The sequence below is a fragment of the Lampetra planeri genome, chromosome 22, assembly GCF_965212315.1.
Source record: "Lampetra planeri chromosome 22, kcLamPlan1.2.h2, whole genome shotgun sequence".
In the NCBI taxonomy this organism is placed as follows: domain Eukaryota; kingdom Metazoa; phylum Chordata; class Hyperoartia; order Petromyzontiformes; family Petromyzontidae; genus Lampetra; species Lampetra planeri.
In genome coordinates, this window is record NC_136128.1 from 2,052,051 (window position 1) to 2,068,641 (window position 16,591).

Here is a 16,591-nt window from a genome sequence, read left to right on the forward strand (position 1 = left end):
TGGTTAGTCGCACAGTGCGTGTTCCGCCTGCAACGCAGATGCTCGTGCCGTTGCGCTTGAAAAAGGGCCTGCCATTGGAAAACCTGGGGGAAGGTATATTGTTGACGCCGTCAAACGCCATGACACGGACGCCCTTGGTCGATGCTTTAACGATGGTGCCGGCAAATTGCGAACCGTTTATTCAGATTGTTAATACAGGGCACGAGTCGGTTGTTATTCAGGAAGGGACTATGTTAGCGCACGCGTCGGCTGCACAGAACTCGGATGGGGGTGCGTGCTTGGCAGCGGGGGAAGGAAATGCGCTGCCACAGAGTGGTGAGGAACCGGGCTGGTTCCGGGATTTGCATGAATGTAATGATGATTTGACATCTGAGCGGTCGCGTCTTCGTAATCTGCTTTTGGAATTTAAGAAGGTATTTAGCTCGGGGAAATATGATGTCGGTCGCATGTCTCTATTGAGACATCACATTGATACTAGAGATGCATCTCTGATTTGCTTAAATTCTCACCGTGTGAGCCCGCTGGAGAAGGATTGTATTCGGAAAACGGAGGACTAAATTTTGCAACAGAATATTGTCTTCCACCCCGTCGGAGGCTCCAATTGTACTGGTTGAAAAACGTGATGATTTGCTGCGATTTTGTGTTGATTATCGTAAACTAAATAAGATTTCGGTGGCGGATGTGTACCCGCTCCCGTGCATTGATGACTTATTGGACGCCTTGTCCAGCGCGAAATTTTTTTCTACTCTTGATCTCTTGTCTGGCTTTTGGCAATTGCCTCTGGACGAAGAATCTAAGCCAAAGATGGCCTTTCGAACGCCGCAGGGATTCTTCATTTTAACGTGCTTCCAATGGGGCTGAACTCCGCGCCAGCCACCTTTCAACGATTAATGGAACTCGTATTGTCCGGATTGCAGTGGGAGTCATGTTTGATATTGACGACGTCATTGTGTTCAGTAAGGATTTTGAGGGGTTATTATTTGTTTCTTTCGGTTAAGTTACGTCTAAAGATAAAATAATAAATTAAATTAAATAATAGAATACGACGTTTCGATTGCAACACAAGCAATCATCATAAGGTATAATGAAATAGCGACATAAAATCTAACCAGAAAACTATAGACAGACATATTAGCAGACAGATATCACCAACATACATAGCGAGAGCAACACAGGTAACAGAGAGGGGTGATCGTCTCTGTGTGGTGGCCTTAAATAGACAGAGGGGGGGGCGGAGGCAGAGAGAGGGAGGAGGGTTAGAGAAAAAATTAGCATATCAATGAGTGGTCAACAGACGTGGTGCTGCGAATGCGATGGCACGGCAAGCAAGCCTGAAAATCAGGAGAAGGACACACTAAAATTAAGATTGATTTTGAGGGGCATTTGCAACGGTTGCGAGCTGTGTTTGGCTGGGTACGGGACGCCACTTTGAAATTTAAACCCCAAAAATGCAATTTGTTGAGAACGTCTGTCAAGTATTTGGGTCATGTTGTCAGCGCGGCGGGAGTCGCCACTGACCCGGAGAAAACGAGTTGTGTACGCACGTGGCCAGTGCCGAAAAACGGTGTCGGAGGTGCGTAGCTTCGTGGGATTTGCGTCATGCTGCCGTCGATTTGTCAAGGATTTTGCCACAATTGCGAGGCCACTGCATACACTGACCGCAAAGGGTAAAACGTTCCTATGGGGTGACGAGAAACAGCGTTCATTTGAAACGCTGCGGGACGCTTTAGCAGACGTACCGACGCTCGGATATCCGAATTTTGGAGAGATGTTTATTCTGGACACCGATACCAGTGATACGGGCATAGGTGCTGTTTTGTCGCAGAAAATTGATGGAGTGGAAAGAGTCGTTGCATACGGCAGCCACGTGCTATCCCCGGCAGAGCAAAAATAGGGCGAGGGGGTTTGGAGGCTGAATGGAGAAGCGGAAATGTAGATAGATTATAAAGTGTTTGAGGATCACTTTTTTGAGAATTGTATCCAAGTACTCTTTGGTTCTTTCGGTAAAGTCACGTAGATGAAAAAAAATAACTAAATTAAATCATGACGTTTCGGAGGCAACACAAGCTTCCGTCATCTGGTGGAACAGCCACAGCAAAATTACTGTAGTGAGTAGAGAGAGCTATTTGTGACAAGCGATTATATAGGGTACTAGCGGTAAGTACCCAGCGTCGCCCGGGCGAAAAAGGCAGACACACACATGTAGTTACACACATAAATGGACTGACACACACATAGAGTTACACACACAAATGCACTGACACATACATAGACTGAACAACAACAACCGCCATTCACCACTAAGTGGCGGTGACGTCACGACAATGCTTGTGCCAGGCTATGCGCACCTTGAGGCCACGTGAAGTGTCGAACGCCCGCTGGCAGGAGGTCACGGGGCAAACCCAGATGGCACAGGTCAACTGACTGAGACGACTGGCTGATGCACCACCTGTGGCCCCTATTGTGGCAACTTGCTGTGCTTTAGTCACCCGGCACTCCGCTCATTGTTGTGAGCATCGCTCCTCCGCCCTCCCTTGTTGTTGGAGGGCGATTGCCTCCAACTGCCCACTAGCCCCCTTCAGGAGCCTCCTCCACAGAGGCCGATCTTGACACGGCTGGTACCAGTCATCGGCAAGTCCACTTAGCTCCTCGTCCTCCTGTACCACATCACTCCATCTCTTCTCCAGCCCGTGCCACGGCCATTTAGCCCGCTCGATGCGGCCGAACAAAAACTGTTTAGGCATGCGGTGGCTGGGCATGCGGGCTACATGACTCAGGCAATGCAGCCGCGCCTGCCGGAGGAGCTCACCGATGGGACTTTGTCTACATCTTTCAAGGATTTATAAGCTCCTCACACAATGCAGCATGGTTCAACCCAGGATGGATCGTAAATGTTTCTCACCGGCGAAGATGTTCCATTAGGGGGGTCCAGGTTTTAGAAGCGTAGATAAGGGAGGGAATGACCGCACCCGGGGATCGATCAGCCTCCCATTGTATCTGTACGAGATGGTACCGGAAGAATTCCCATTGAAGGCTTCACAAACTACGTGCTCCAAATATATGTTAAACTAGCGGTAAGTACCCGGCGTTGCTCGGTTGAAAAAGGCAGACACACACATGGACTTACACACAGACATTGACCCACACACATAGAAACACATCGACTTAGACGCACACACACATATATGGTTAAACCCAGGATGGATCGTTAGCAGGCCACCCTAAATGTTTCTAACCGGCGAAGATGTTCCATTAGGGGGACGCACGTTTCGCAAGCGTATAGAAGGGAGGGAATTACCGTGGCCGAGAAGACCTGGAGCTTCATGCGGAGTGAGAGACCAGGTAGCTTCCACACAGCGTAACGCAGATAATGAAAAGATAATGGCGCTCAACTGATTTGGAGTGAGACCTCTACTGTTAAACCGGAGCCGGTCATGAGCACACTGGCCAGGTATGGGAATCTCGGCAATCTCTCCACAACTGCCGCATCACGAATTGTGAGCTGTGGGGGTGGATTGTTCGATGGTACAAAATACCCAGGCAGGTGCTTAGTTTCGGTGGGGCTGATGGTAAGGCCCCACCTCTTAGTGGCAAGCTCCAGGTTCAGCAGCAGTGAGCAGCAATCACCAGAGCATCGGCATACATAACATGGTTGAGCAATAGGGAGGCATCCGTTGACTGCACCCAGGCATCCATCAGCCTCCCATTGTATCTACACCATATGGTAATTCCTCGGGTACAGCTACTGAAGGCTTCACGAACTACGTGGTCAAAAGATATGTTAAATAATGTGGAGCCAGAGGACATCCCTGTCACACCCCAAGGTGTAGAGGGAATAGCTCTGACTGACGGCCATGTAGTTTGACGCGGGCCGCTCACCATCATTAAGGTCCTTAAGGATCGTGAGCAAAGTTTAAGGGACTCGGAAAGCACGAAGAACAACCCAGGGGCCAGGCCTACTGATGGCATCATAGGCCTTGAGCAGGTAAATAAATCACACACATGGACTAAGACGTACACATGGGCCTACAGACATGCAAAAAAATTGGACTTACACTGACTAACATGGAGGCATGCACACACAGCAACTAACACACACACACAAACACATCGACTTAGATACACACACATATGGACTGACACACACGTAGACATCCACTTGAGATACACATACATGGAGTTACACACACATATGGACGTACACACATACAGCGACTCACACACAGACATACGTGGACTCACAAACACATTGACGTAAACGCACATATGTACTTACTCACACACATATGGACTAAGACACACACACATACACATGTGAGACACAGACATCTACTTGAGATACACAGACATGGATGAACACACACATATGGACTCACACAAACACATTGACTTACACACATCGAGTGACACACACATGTATAGACTTACAAACACATGTGGACTAACACATACACATATGGACTCACACACACATACACATGTACGTTCATGGCCAGATCACAGACTGGCAAACCGTCGCAGCGTCATAAAAGCGCAGCAAAAAAGGCAACATTTAGCAACCTAAAAATGAAGAGTTTTGTGCACACAAGCATTATTGTAATTTCTCCCAACGTATGTTTGATAATAGTAAGCAATCAACGTGAGTTCTTATCTGCACACAAACATTATTATAGTAATATTTGTCAACTAATGTGTTTAACAATAATAAACAATGGACTTGAGTTGTTAGCGTAAGAAGCAATGAAATTTGTACTTACCATAGGCGTGTTGAGGCCTTGTGCGATGCATAGCCCCCGTCCTGGCCTATATTGGCGAGGCGGCGGAGTTGGCACGTTGCCAGGCTAGGGGCTGGGCCGCTACCCTCCCGCCCCAAAATCCGCCGCCCGTGCAAGAATAATGCTATGTAAGCAGTAAAATATTATCTACGGAGTCTGTAGTATAAACTGAATGCATCGTGTGGGGGGGAGGGGGGGGGCGAAAAGGACATGACACTGTGAATAAATATCCGCAGCGTGATGTGTGTATGTGTTGGCTGTAAAACGCGTAAAATAAAATGTCTCCCGTGAGCTGGAGCGTACGCACATGACTTGGCAGGGTCTGCCCCCCCCCCCCCCCCCACGCAATTGGCGTCACTTGGTACGGTCGATGTCGTGCAATAAGTAAATAATGAATAATATTAACGGCACAAATGTGTTAATTGAACTACTTTAACGTCTACGGACGGGAAAACGGAATAGCCTATTCCCACCGCGGGGCTTAGAGCGTGCCGCCTGGCAAATTATTTCGGTCTTAAACCCCACCGTCCGAGAGCCAAATCCCCCGCAAGCGCGAGCGCACGGAGACTTTTATATATAAGATTGTAATTGTATTGTTTAATAATACGCTTCCAGGCCACACTTAGCCTGTAGCTGTCAGAGCAATTGAAGTTATTTCTGTTTCAATTTCAATGGATTATCTAATTATTCGGCCAGTAATAATTAGTTTTAAACAATACTTCAACGTTATCAAAATCAATTCAGTGTCATTGTTGACAAGCATGCTCTGCCACTGCCGACAGTTGTGTTTGAGATAATTTAATGTTTCATTGGTGTTCTTTACGTCTTACGCTGATGTTGCGTCCCGTCTGTCCAATATAGCATCTGCCACATGAACAATTAATCCGAAATGCACCTTCTGTTGATAATTTAGGCAATTCGTCTTTAGTGCCAGATACCAGTTTTTGAATGTTGTGTACTGTACCAAATATTACTTTAATGTTTTGCTTTTGCAAAACCCGGGCTAATTTGTCAGTTACTCCTGAGATGTATGGTATTTTAAATGTTTGAACAATGTTATCGCTTTCAGCAGTGTTGCTTTGCGTTCGTGATTTGGCCTTCAGTGATTTGTTAATTTGAGTATTATTGTAGCCATTCGGTCTTAGTGCTTCTTTAACATGTTTAATCTCTCTCACGAGACTCTCACCATCTGATACTGTTTTTGCCCGATGTAAGAGTGTTTTGATAAGAGAGGATTTCTGAGCTGGGTGATGATGTGAATCTGCATTCAGATAGGCATCATTGTGCGTTTGCTTTCGGTAAATGCTGTGTGTTATTTTGCCATTAAGACCATGTCCCAGCAAAATATCTAGGAACGGGAGTCTGTTATTCACCTCCATTTCAATGGTGAACTGGATAGCCGGGTTTTATGCATTGAGATGATTTAGAAAATTATTAAGTACATCTTTACCATGTGGCCAGACAACCAAAGTGTAATCAACATATCTAAGCCAAAAGGATTGTTTTAATGTATTCGGGGCAAGTACTCTTGTTTCAAAGTTCTCCATGTACAGATTTGCTATAGCAGGAGATAAAGGAGCCCATTGCGGTTCCTTTTCTTTGTTTAAAGAAATCACCTCTCCATAAGAAGTAAGTGTTATTTAAACAATGATCAGCTGGTTTCGGAATATCTTTTGGTAAACCTGTAGTGGTGTGCAGCTCTAGGTTGGGAGGCAGCAGTTGCTCGGTGAAGATACCCAGTCATTGACAATGCATGGCCTCCACCAATGACTCCAGCAAGATCTTTGTCTCTTGCCCCTCCAGCTGGCCCCGGACCAGCGATGTCACCCCTGATACTGCAGCCACCAGCTTCCATCAACAGCTGACACCTGCTGCACTTCCATCAACAGCTGACACCTGCTGGTCCCCATCTTCTGGCATCCTTGTCCTCCAGCTCTCCACCCTCTGTGTGGGCCAAACACCTTCCTCCCCTTGAATGACACACTCACTGAGGGTGACCGATGTTTAACGTCGGTTCATCAGAGACAGAACACAGTTCCGAGCAAAGTGTCCATCTTAACACGAAGCAGGAACCCTGTAGCCCCATTCTCTGGTGGCATTTTCTGGTGGAAAGAGCCCAGACCGTCACTAAGGTTCTCCACCGTCGCAATGATCCCCGTTGTCGCTGTAGTCTGAGCATCATTTTTAACCTAAGGAGGTACAGCCTCCGGGCTTGGTGGGAACTACGCACAAGTATCTTCTTAGGTTTTTTCGGTAAAGTCACGTAGGTAAAACATCAAAATGAATGAAAATAAAATAAAATAAAAACAAAAATCACGACGTTTCGGAGGCAACACAAGTCTCCGTCATCAGGTGGGACCGTCACAGCCAGATTAGCTGCATCAAGTGAGGCAATGATTCAAGATATAATCCCTTAAAAGCGAGTTGAGGTGGGAGGAGAGGGAGGGGGGAGCTCATCAGACTATGTTAGCCAATGAATGGAACGTATCGGGAGGGAGGGGGGCGAGGCCAAAAGGGTGGGCGACGGCGTGGAAGCGATTGTGCGCAAGCGGCTAATTACTGCACACGTCAACACAATGGAGCGATTGTGCGCAAGCGGCCAACTGCCGCACACGCCAACACAATGGACAGAGAGGGGGAGGGAAGCTCTAATACACATGATAGACAAAAGAACGAAAATGCCCATGTTTATACCAATGCTGGCTGAACAATGAAGAGAGTACTGTTAAAAAATAACTGGGGATGTTAACACTCGGTAACGTAAAGTAAAATAGTGCCTGTCAGATAAGATGGTCCAAAAAATTGTAATTAAGTCTTTTTTGCGTGGTTGATAACATCTTTCCAATGATTACTAAGTTTGTACCCATCATCACGGTTGAAATTATGTCTGTGTTTGTATATTTTAAGGGATTATATCTTGAATCATTGCCTCACTTGATGCAGCTAATCTGGCTGTGACGGTCCCACCTGATGACGGAGACTTGTGTTGCCTCCGAAACGTCGTGATTTTTGTTTTTATTTTATTTTATTTTCATTCATTTTGATGTTTTACCTACGTGACTTTACCGAAAAAACCTAAGAAGATGATTCCTTGCAGTCACGAAAGCTTCAAATCTAGAATTACGCACAAGTATACCCGCTAACCTAAGGAGGTACAGCCTCTGGACTTGGCGGGAACTACACACAAGTCTACCCGCTAACCTAGCGTCCTCCGGCTGGAACCTAAGGGAGGCTAACTGACCCACCGCTGGCTCGGTGGGTCCCTGACCACTGGTCACGCTGAGCCCCAGCCCTTAGAAGGGCTGCAAGGCTGGGTTCCAGGGTCCTGCCTATCCAGGACCTATTCTCCTCTGACCACTGGTAACTCTGAGCCTCAGCCCTTAGAAGGGCTGCAAGGCCTGGTCCAGGGTCCTTGCTATATTCAGCCCGGGTTTCGGTCTTCATGTAGGGAGAACTGCCTCGCGTTCTCAGCGCTTGCCCTTTTATACCAGTTCATGGCTGGCTCTGTCCAATCCCACGCTCCCTCGTGGAGCCCTGATTGGTTCTTCCCAATCTGTCGTTTTGATCCTCTTTTACCGCGTCTGACCCCGGCCGTTTGTCTGGCGGGAATCTGCGTTTTTGATCCGCTCTTACCTCTCCTTAACCCCGGCCGTTTTCCCCAGAGAGGTAACGTAGCAGCGCCCCTTTGACACACAGTGGCACTACAGGTTACCGCATAGTGAGTAGCTATCATCTCTACACAGGGAAGATCTCCCTCATTCACATCACGACACGAATAATCAATCCAGTGGTTGTGGATAATGTGAACAACAACATAAATAATCAAGACATTGTGTTTCACAACGATGCTAATTACTATCTGGAGTTAAGAGTTATATCAGTTTGCGTCGAACTGGGACCTCAAAGTATAAAGAGAGGGTCCTTGTCTGCTGACCCTGCTAATGAGACGCTGCATGTCAAAACCGATCCCAAAGTTTGTCTTGGATTAATACTGCTGAAATTATGCACTCCCAGAAAGCCGTGCAGCTGATGGGTTGCTCAATAAACACTTTTATTTGTATTATGTAGAGACGGAAATGTGAAGGAAGCATTGCTCATGTATGTTATCTTTACATATATTGTTTCTCTTTAACGAAATAACCACGTGCTTTTAATATATTCTCAACAGTATAATACGCTCTGTATCATTACAGCATGAGTTTTGGATTTGCCAGATTCTAATATTCACGAGTTCCTAAATGTGTATTAATTCGCAATTCACGACCTGCCAGACTCCAGTGTACATGGGTGTATGTAGTGTCAGACCACCAATACAGGGGAGGTGCGCGCAGAATGTTGTTACATTTTAAACTGTCTCAGAAGATGAGACACGCAACCTTGGCTACCCACTTCGTACTCAGTCTCACAGTAATCCTGCTCTGAACTCGCTATTGTGGATGTGTAATGACAGGGTGTCACCTGCTGGCCAGAAAGGGAATCACGGGTATGGGCACGGTTACGTACCAACCAATCAGAAAAGGAGGTGTATCTGGGGCAAAGGTAACAGGTGGGGTTAGCCAAGATACTCCGGGAACCTGCTCCAAGAGTTCCACGAGAGGGCATGGCCAGAGGCGGGGCCTAGCCACGCCTGGGGGGATATAAGGGGGAGTGGACCCAGGGCTCGGGGCTCGTGTGTGGGGTCCTGGGTCCTGGCTGCGTCTCGTTGGCATCTCTCTTCGTCGTCCGGTCATGTGGAAGATCTCCTGCGTGGTTTCCATCGCGGTCATCTTCACGCCGCCAGTGAGCGGCATGGCCGAGTGAGGGCAATGGGACGACGCCAAGTGATCGGCTGTGTGTGTAGCCAGTAGATGTGTTAATACCTAGAGTTATACTCAGTGTGAGGAAGAACAAGTGTTGGCCTGTTGTGCCCAGTGTCAGAAATAAAGAAGTACCCTCTACACGACGTGTCGCGGAAGTCGCTCATTACACGTTTACTTTATATGTACTCGTTTATACCAAACGAGTCGACTGTGGGATCATTAAAAAGCACGCAAATGCAATCAGGGAAAGTGTTACGGCTCATACTCGCCAGAGTGCTAGAATAACTGTGTGTTGCTATCAACACCTGCATCTCCCGAGGAATTATCCTCCTGAATTCCTCACCACCACGACCACCTCCATCGTTGTCAAATCATGATAATCAAAGGTAATAAAACACATTGTTCTTCATCATTATTTATTGTAGTCATTAATAAATATTTACCATTTCCCCCCTATGTTTACTCGTACAAGGAACATAACCCTACATTTCTCATTGAAACAAAGTTTCTGCATTCGCGAATTCTCCATTAGCGAGCATTTTCAAGAACATAAACCCCACAGATTGAGACGGGTTGACTGTACGATTATTTCCATTAAATTGTGTTAGTTTTTACCGCACTTGTGAATTTAACCCAAAATATATTTACGATATCAAACCATTTTCTACACTCTATCCTGCATGCTTAAACTCAAATTACACGTCATTACAAATGCATATTGTGTCGGAGAGGTGACCAGTCGAGGGCACACACGTTGGTTTTTGTCTTGATTGTACGAAGATATTTGCACAATACATTTTCACAGGAATCTAACTAAAATATATTTTATGAATACACGTCTCATATATTTTTTTAGGTCAATTAAAATAAAGGTAATGCAAGTGAAGTCCAAGAAATTCCTTTATTTCAAAACCACATACATACCAACAAGTATGATATGCTAAATTATGACACCTGGAAAATTCCCATTCCACGTAAAAGTGTGTATAATTCTCGAAATAATAAGCAAATCAGTATTGGAACATGCAAACAATTCTATTGTAATATTAACGCCAAATGGCAGATCTGTTATGTAAAATGGTCTGTTAAAGAATGATAGTATGTGCTGATGCATAAGACTAGCTTAGTTTATGAGGGCCATCTGTGTAAAATTTACCACCTCGGCTACATTTACACTCACACATTAGGTTTGACAAGGCGTGAACTCATGTGGTCAGCAATAACCATATATTGTTTACATTAACGAAAAGATAACCAAGTGGAATTTTTTTCTTAAGAAGTCCTGTCCAATGTCATTTGGGAAAATTGACGACAGAATTCAATTCAGTTTATTTATCCCTTAAGCTTGGTCCAATAAAGGACAACCAGGCAAACTGGCTATACCTTTGGACATGTCCACTTGCATCTAAAATAGGTTGTTTTGACCACGTGATCAGTACTTAACCTGTGCAAATAAAATTCATTTAGCTCGTTATTGAGGTGGTCGGGTGGCTCAGGAGGTGAGAACAATACCAGAGCACCGAGCCAGCAGTAATGCTGAGATTCTGGGTTCAAAATCCAAGCAGCCTCCCACGACTTAACCCGGTTGAGTGTAGCGTGTTAATGGTCTTAGCCTGGCCTCCAATAACTGCACAATGAAACTTCGTGAGATTACATTTGGAATATACCAGCTCTGCAAAAAAGCTGAATTGACCTTTGTGGGAAAATCAATGGTTTTCAATTCGTGGGTACAAGAGGCTTATTGAGGTGAAGTAGTGCCATGACATCTCGGGCTGCTCTCTGACAGCGAGAGTTTTAAATGGAACTTGGAATGTAATTGTTGTTACACAAAGCGCTGTCATCAATAACTGCAAACCAATGTTGTGGTACAATAGCTATATTGTACGTGTTTGATATGCAGGAGACTTTAGATCCAATCACTGGATTATCATATTTCCACCATTGGTCATAAGCGGAGGTTCAGCATGACTTGACTCCTACTAATTCAAGGTGCAGTCGAAGCTTATAAAAGCACAGTTCTGATACAAGAAACACATTTTTACATTACTTTTGTTGGGCAGAAGGCATACTTTGGTTATAAGCCCACCACGATTAGGTTGTGCTTATATCCAGCATCTGTTTTGGCACTGGAATTGCCGTGCATCAACTATAACTTTTTAAAATTAATATTCTATTAGAAAACAAATGAATGATATTTAGTCTTCAATTGTAAAAAAATGTACAATGCTTATATCAGAAACTCTGTGCAGATGCGACACGTGACCAAATGTTATTTTTGAGCAATTTTATTAGAACTGGAGGTGCAGCGGTATGTGGTGGTTCCCGCTGTAACAGGCTAAAATAACCCCTGCCCCGATTAAACCCGAGTATTGTTTGGGCCAGAGGGGACAAAGTGTCCTAGGCCAAACTATACCCGGGGGTTTAAACTAGACTGGGACAGACCATACCCCTTCAGGCCAGAATATGCCCCATGTGAAAGTTCAAACGCACTTCAATCGATATCTAAAAAACGTATAAATGGAAATAAGAATCTCAATTTGATCAATTGAAGCATTTTTAGGGTTAGGGATAAGGTTAGGGTTATGGATAGGGTTAGGGTTATTAAAGTTTTTTTTTCTGGTTGAAGCAATCAAAGTCTATGTGTTTACAGTTTTCAAATAAAATGTTGGAAAAAATGTGTAATTCATGTGGATATCGTTCAACAATATTACTATCATGGGGGTATGATTTGGCCTAGAGGGGTATAATTTGGCCTAGGCCATAATATACCCCAGAGTATAATATACCTGGGTATAATCTTGCCTAGGCCGTTTTAACCCCGGTGGTATACTACGGCCTGTTACGCCGGAATGCGCTATGATACCAGCATTCGGACTTCGCTTCCAGCAATGTCTCACAATCAGCGGTGATTGGTATCTGAAAATGCCTTGGTCCTGATTTCACCAACCGTACTGGCCAGGGTGTTAATTCTGACTGTGCATGGGAGGTGTGTTAATTGTGATACTTAGCACTTGAAAAAAGGAGATAACAATTACAGCCCTTACAGATTGGCAGAAGATTTGGATGACAAAGTATTGTGTGAGTGATTATAATATGCATAAAAGGTCAAAATCATAGAAAAATCACATGCCCTTTAATATCACATTATAGGTGACCATATATCCCTGATTATACATGCACAGATTGCGGTCAACTGCGTTATAGCTGAGGCTGCTCATCTTTTCCATGGGCTTGTCCATCATGATGCTCAAAGACCTCTCCTGGTTAGTGTTGGTGTCAAATGCAAAGTAGATCTCTTCAGTTTTAAGGCTATAGGTGCGCGTGAGGTACAGGACACCACACACCATGAAGCCATTGCTGACTGCGGGTTTGTACTGCGTGGTAGTCCAGCTGTTGATAACAGCAAGGGAAGTATCATTAAGTAAAGCAAGGGACACCTTCCCATTGGCAGAGTAAATGACCCATAGACCTTGTTCATCCACAGAGAAATCCATATCAGAATATGTATTGCCCAGGTAAGGATACGTATTGCTTCCTGACGCTTGGGGGAGATTTACTTTGGTAATACTGGAGGCTGTCAGGTTAAATTTGCAAACAGCGACACCAGTATAGCATCTGTAAAACATGTGATTTTTGTACATCACTGCATCCATTCCATAACCTAAATCGTAGTCGGAATAGATGGTCTTTTGTTCCAACAGCTTAGAGGTCTGCAGTGCCCGGTGGTTGGCAAATATCTGAAACGCAGTAAAGTAAACCTGATTGCTGGTTATCACCCAGTACGCATCCTCACGTCCCTTCAGTGGGAGTGGGTCTTTCCCAAACGCGCCATATATGTACCCTGAACCTTGCATGTTCAGAATGTGAATATATGGTGCGCTGACGTTCTGCAAGCCACCGTGCGCACATGAGCCTGCAAAGAGACAATACAGCACTTTAGAAAATGTTCTTGATATTTTAATTCGTAGAAAAACGTTCATTTATGAAATGATCCAACACCTGAAAAGTGTTTCTCGTATTAATGTACATAAAAAAAACTTAAATGTTAGCCACCACCATAGGAATACTCCTTTCAGAATGAACACAACCCAACTTTATAATTTGACTTGTTAATATGCAGAGCAATGTACAAATAGACAATCCTCTAATCTATAAGATATCCTCTATAGAGAAGACAACATAGTCCAGTGGTCCATCGATTTACGATCTTTAGATTAACAATCCATCTCCCATAGGGTTAAATTGTTTCTATTAACGATACATTTTCGATTAACAATGTTTACAATATCACGCAGCTGCTAATTTCGGTCAATCAGAGTGCTCCTAAGAGGACTCAGCAGCAGACCTCATTCAATCAGCGACGCCATTGTATGAGCGATTTGAGAGCAACTGGCTGATAGCTTTACAATGTTTGATGTGCGTTGCTTATGGAAACAGCTCTCTTAAATAATTCGTGTTTTTTTTACTTAAAAGTTAAATAAAATCAATAACAATGTCCCCTAAAATGACTATAAAAAAGATGACAAAGTCAGCAAATAATTAGTGTGCAAATTAAGCAGGAAAATATTGAAAAACCATCCATCTTCTTAGCCGAAGGTAATAATTTTTATTTTAGCTCTACTTATTGCTTCTTTTTATTCTCCATTTATTTATTATTTATACATCTTTTTTATTCATATAAAATTTTGAATATGCCCTTTTAACGTTGATAAAAATTGCATGTTTAAATATAATAAACTAAATAATTAGGGTGAAAGGTGACATTCGGATCGTTCTGGAACAAATGAATCCTTTAAAATGTGTTTTCTTTATTTGATTAACGATAACTTCAATTAATCATGTTTTTCGTGGAACCAATTCATATCGTTAACCGAGGGACCACTGCATTTGAAAGCCTTTACATATATCCCACCAATCCCAATAAACTTAATTTTAACACAGTCTTTTATGTGACCCCACAAGAAAAAACCTGTTGGTGCTATGTAAAGCATGACATGTGGCTAATAATAAATAAGTGGGATATTGATATGTGGATCACCCTGTATAATACCATGAGGATGACACAATTGAATTTTGTTCCTGAATAACTTCTGTAATTTACTTTATTATCCTTAATTTTCTAATGTGCTAACCAACTGCGGAATCAGAGTTAGGTGGCATTATAACTACTGAATGAAAAATCTAACTAAAAGAAGAGATATCAGGGCAGATCTTGGAGGTGTCTAACGTGTAACAGCTGTGGCACCTTTCAGAGGCTACAAAGCATTTAGTGAGATGTGACGATGGCAACGAAAGCATTGACAATGCTGACATATTGATAATTAGATCTTAATAGATAACATGAGGAACTTCTGATCAGGTGGATTCAGTAAATAACAGGTTTTATGAAGAATAGGATAAGATAATGTAGATAATGTATATTCCTCGAGCCCCCTTTATCAAAGGTTCACTCACTCCCATTTCCCTCCGCCAATCCTGGTCCTCCTTACCTAACGGTTGTCAACCGTTAATCGACAGTCCATTCTCGTTTTCCCACCTTTTACCTTTGAATTTATCTTCCAATCAGTTTAATTCTCTGAGAGTAACCAATCCTCTTTGAGGCCTCCCTGCATGAATCAGAGGCCCCTAACACACTTCCTCACTGTCTGTCTGCACATGTACCCCGTCAGGCAAGTCGTGTGTTGCTTCGGTCTTTACAATAACATAAAAAAGTCAAGTGCCCTACACTGAAATGAGCATTGGGCAGGGCTCATGCAAAATCATAGTCCTGAGTAATTTCCTGAAATTCCATGGTAATGTTGCATGGACAAGTGTCTCCAACAGCCATTACTAAAATGCCTGTATCTTTCAACTGGTGATACTCGTTTTACCAAGGCCCCGAAGATTGATGGTTGAGTTATCTCCATTCTGGCGCCAATTTGAATGTATGAGCTCATAACTTATGATTTTGATAACCTGTCAACTGTTTTGAACACATTTTTCATATATAATATAATACTGTATGAATTACAAAAGGCCCCCTATTTGAGGGGAATATCAGGAAATCATCAGAGACCTTGTCTTTATAATTAATTTAGAGGCATTTGTCGCATACATACATACATGCATACATTAGATTGAATTTTAAGCTGCGCTTGTAATTGTAATACTAACCCATGGTAATGTAATGGATGGACCCTACGGAAATAACTTCTGATATAAGTAGCTTACCAATTGGGGGCTGGTAAGCATTGTTGCTGGGGGGCTGGTCAGCATTGTTGCTGGGGGGCTGGCCAGCATTGGAGGCCTCATTTTGGCAGTCCTGCAGCTGCTTGCGCAGAGTGTCCACCTGGTGCCGGATGAGCAGCACGTTGTTCCTGTCGTAGCTGTCCAGCGTGTTCACCACCACACTGATGTTCTGGATCTGTTGGCCAGGAGAGTTATGAACACGGTGCGGTAATCCACTTGAGTCGATTAACCAGGCCCGGGCAGTCACAGTTTTCATGGCAAACACCAGGTTATTTTCTGCAATTATCTATTGAATAACATATCAGTGATATTAATATTTACAGTGTGTGTGCACTTCCATCAACAAACTAATTACAAACTTCTTATAAATACAACTCAACCCCTCATATTGCCTCTGTTCTTTCTGCGACGATCGCCTAACTGCTCCCGTGATATTTTGTCGCCAAAACTTGCCGCTCCTCCACTCTGCTTCCAATCTCGTCCCCTGGGACTCTTCCTCCTCCCCTCGTGCTTCACCATCATGGCCACCTCCACTCTCACCATTCTACCGACCCTTCGGCCTCCTTGCCCCCCCCCCCCCCCCCTTGTCAGTCCCTGATTCACTCTTATTTTGCTTCACCTCACATCCTCCCAAGTCGCCATTTTCAACCCTCCCATTTAGGAGTCACAACAATGGTATTATTTGTGTTTCAAATAGATGTGATATTTATTATTTACCCAGGCAATATTGAAGTGGTAAGCGTGTTTTTGTTGAAACTGTTTGGGATGTTGAGGCAATTTGCTTTTCTA

The 16,591-nt window shown here is 44.0% G+C and overlaps 1 protein-coding gene across 1 annotated transcript in view; it reads right to left on the minus strand.

Annotated features, from left to right (window-relative positions):
* Window positions 1-10,494: 10,494 nt before the first annotated feature.
* The window catches only part of LOC144725129 (olfactomedin-4-like), a 29,427-nt gene continuing 23,330 nt past the window's right edge, over window positions 10,495-16,591 (minus strand). The window contains exons 4-5 of the mRNA XM_078604602.1: window positions 15,785-15,977; window positions 10,495-13,487 (exon numbers count right to left, since the gene is read on the minus strand). Coding sequence (XP_078460728.1) covers window positions 12,697-13,487; window positions 15,785-15,977 — 984 coding nt within the window. The 3' untranslated portion in view covers window positions 10,495-12,696. The remainder of the gene's footprint in view (window positions 13,488-15,784; window positions 15,978-16,591) is intronic.